General features: G+C 58.1%; 1 protein-coding gene across 1 annotated transcript; it reads right to left on the bottom strand.

Annotated features, from left to right (window-relative positions):
• Positions 1–7: 7 nt before the first annotated feature.
• LOC104917245 lies at positions 8–1230 on the bottom strand. The gene is given in 4 exon segments (XM_010728445.3): positions 8–403; positions 505–645; positions 763–842; positions 844–1230. Coding segments are annotated over 4 exon segments (642 nt in total). The 5' UTR covers positions 1188–1230; the 3' UTR covers positions 8–326.
• Positions 1231–1299: the final 69 nt, after the last annotated feature.

Below are 1299 nucleotides of genomic sequence, written 5' to 3'. Positions count from 1 at the left end.
TGGGGACACAGTGGGAAGGCAGAGTTTCACCATGGGGGTCCCCAGTTGGCTCCTGGAGAAACGCCCCACAAGTGATGTTTGGGGTTCTTCCTACAGGGTGTGAAAGTGCCCCACGGGGTCTGAGGGGTATTTAAGTTTTGGAGGGGCCAGGGGCATCTGAGGGCTCAGATTTGGGTGTCTCCACAGTGCGGATGTGGAGTTCCTCATGGTCTGGGTTTGGGGGGATGTGCTTCACATTAAGGCAAACTGTATGAGGCTGTGGATCCCCTGGGGTCCCCATGGACAGGGGTTGGGACTCTAAATGGGATCAGGAGGTGTTCCAAGGGTCAGGCTGGGGTTTGGGGTCCCCTGACCCAGACGCTTACCTGGAACTCCATGTCCTCAGGCTTTTCTGCAGGGGCACCTGCATCAAAACAAGGAGGGGAATGGAGTGGGGCTACGGGGGGGCTGAGGAGCCTTAGAGGGGATCTACTGAGAAATAAAGACGTTTACACCCTTCCCCACCAGGGCTCTCATCTCTCCGTATCCGACGTCTGCGGGCAGCAAGGAGGAAGAGGACGACAAGGATGAGGATGAAGACAAAGGCAGCAGTGCAGCCCCCAGCCACTGCCACCACCGGGTTCCCATGGGAACTGTCTGCAGCACCTGTGTGGTCCGGGTGTTTGGGTTATCACATCCCCAACCACCACCTCTACAGGGACAGGAGGTGACACAGCCACTCCTGGGCGGCACCAGGGGTACCCAAGTGGGGTTCAGACCCACCTGGGGGTGCAGGTGTGGGAGTCACCTCCAGAGTCACATTATTGCCAAGGGGTGAGGACACAAAGGGGTAAGCCCAGGGGCTTGTAGGTGCCGCTGTCAGCTGGGGTCACCCCAAAGATGGTGAAGGTGGCTGTGCCCACCACATGGAGGTGCTGGCGCTGGATGGGGGCTGAGCAGCCGTCCTTGTGCAGGAGGAAGGTGGCCCCATAGTCCTTGTTCCAGCACTGGATGGTGACATTGGTCCCTATCTCCACACATTCCTCAGGGCTCAGGGAAATGCTGGGAGGCAGGAAATGTCGATCCGCATGAACGGAGGGTACAGCTGTGGGACACGGTCCTGTTGGGATCAACCAGAGCCACCTGCTGTCCCCAGGGCCCACACCTGTCAGCACCAGCTCCACAGGATCACTCTCCTTGGATGGCATTCCTGGCCAAGACGCCCGGTACTGACACTGATATGTACCTGCGTGCTCCGATTGTGCTGAAGAAGTAGAAATCAGTCGTGTTCTGCTACTTGTTCTTCCCCTTGTTGTATGT

This window comes from Meleagris gallopavo, unplaced genomic scaffold (genome assembly GCF_000146605.3).
Source record: "Meleagris gallopavo isolate NT-WF06-2002-E0010 breed Aviagen turkey brand Nicholas breeding stock unplaced genomic scaffold, Turkey_5.1 ChrUn_random_7180001957892, whole genome shotgun sequence".
In the NCBI taxonomy this organism is placed as follows: domain Eukaryota; kingdom Metazoa; phylum Chordata; class Aves; order Galliformes; family Phasianidae; genus Meleagris; species Meleagris gallopavo.
This window is presented reverse-complemented; position numbering and strand designations above follow the sequence as displayed.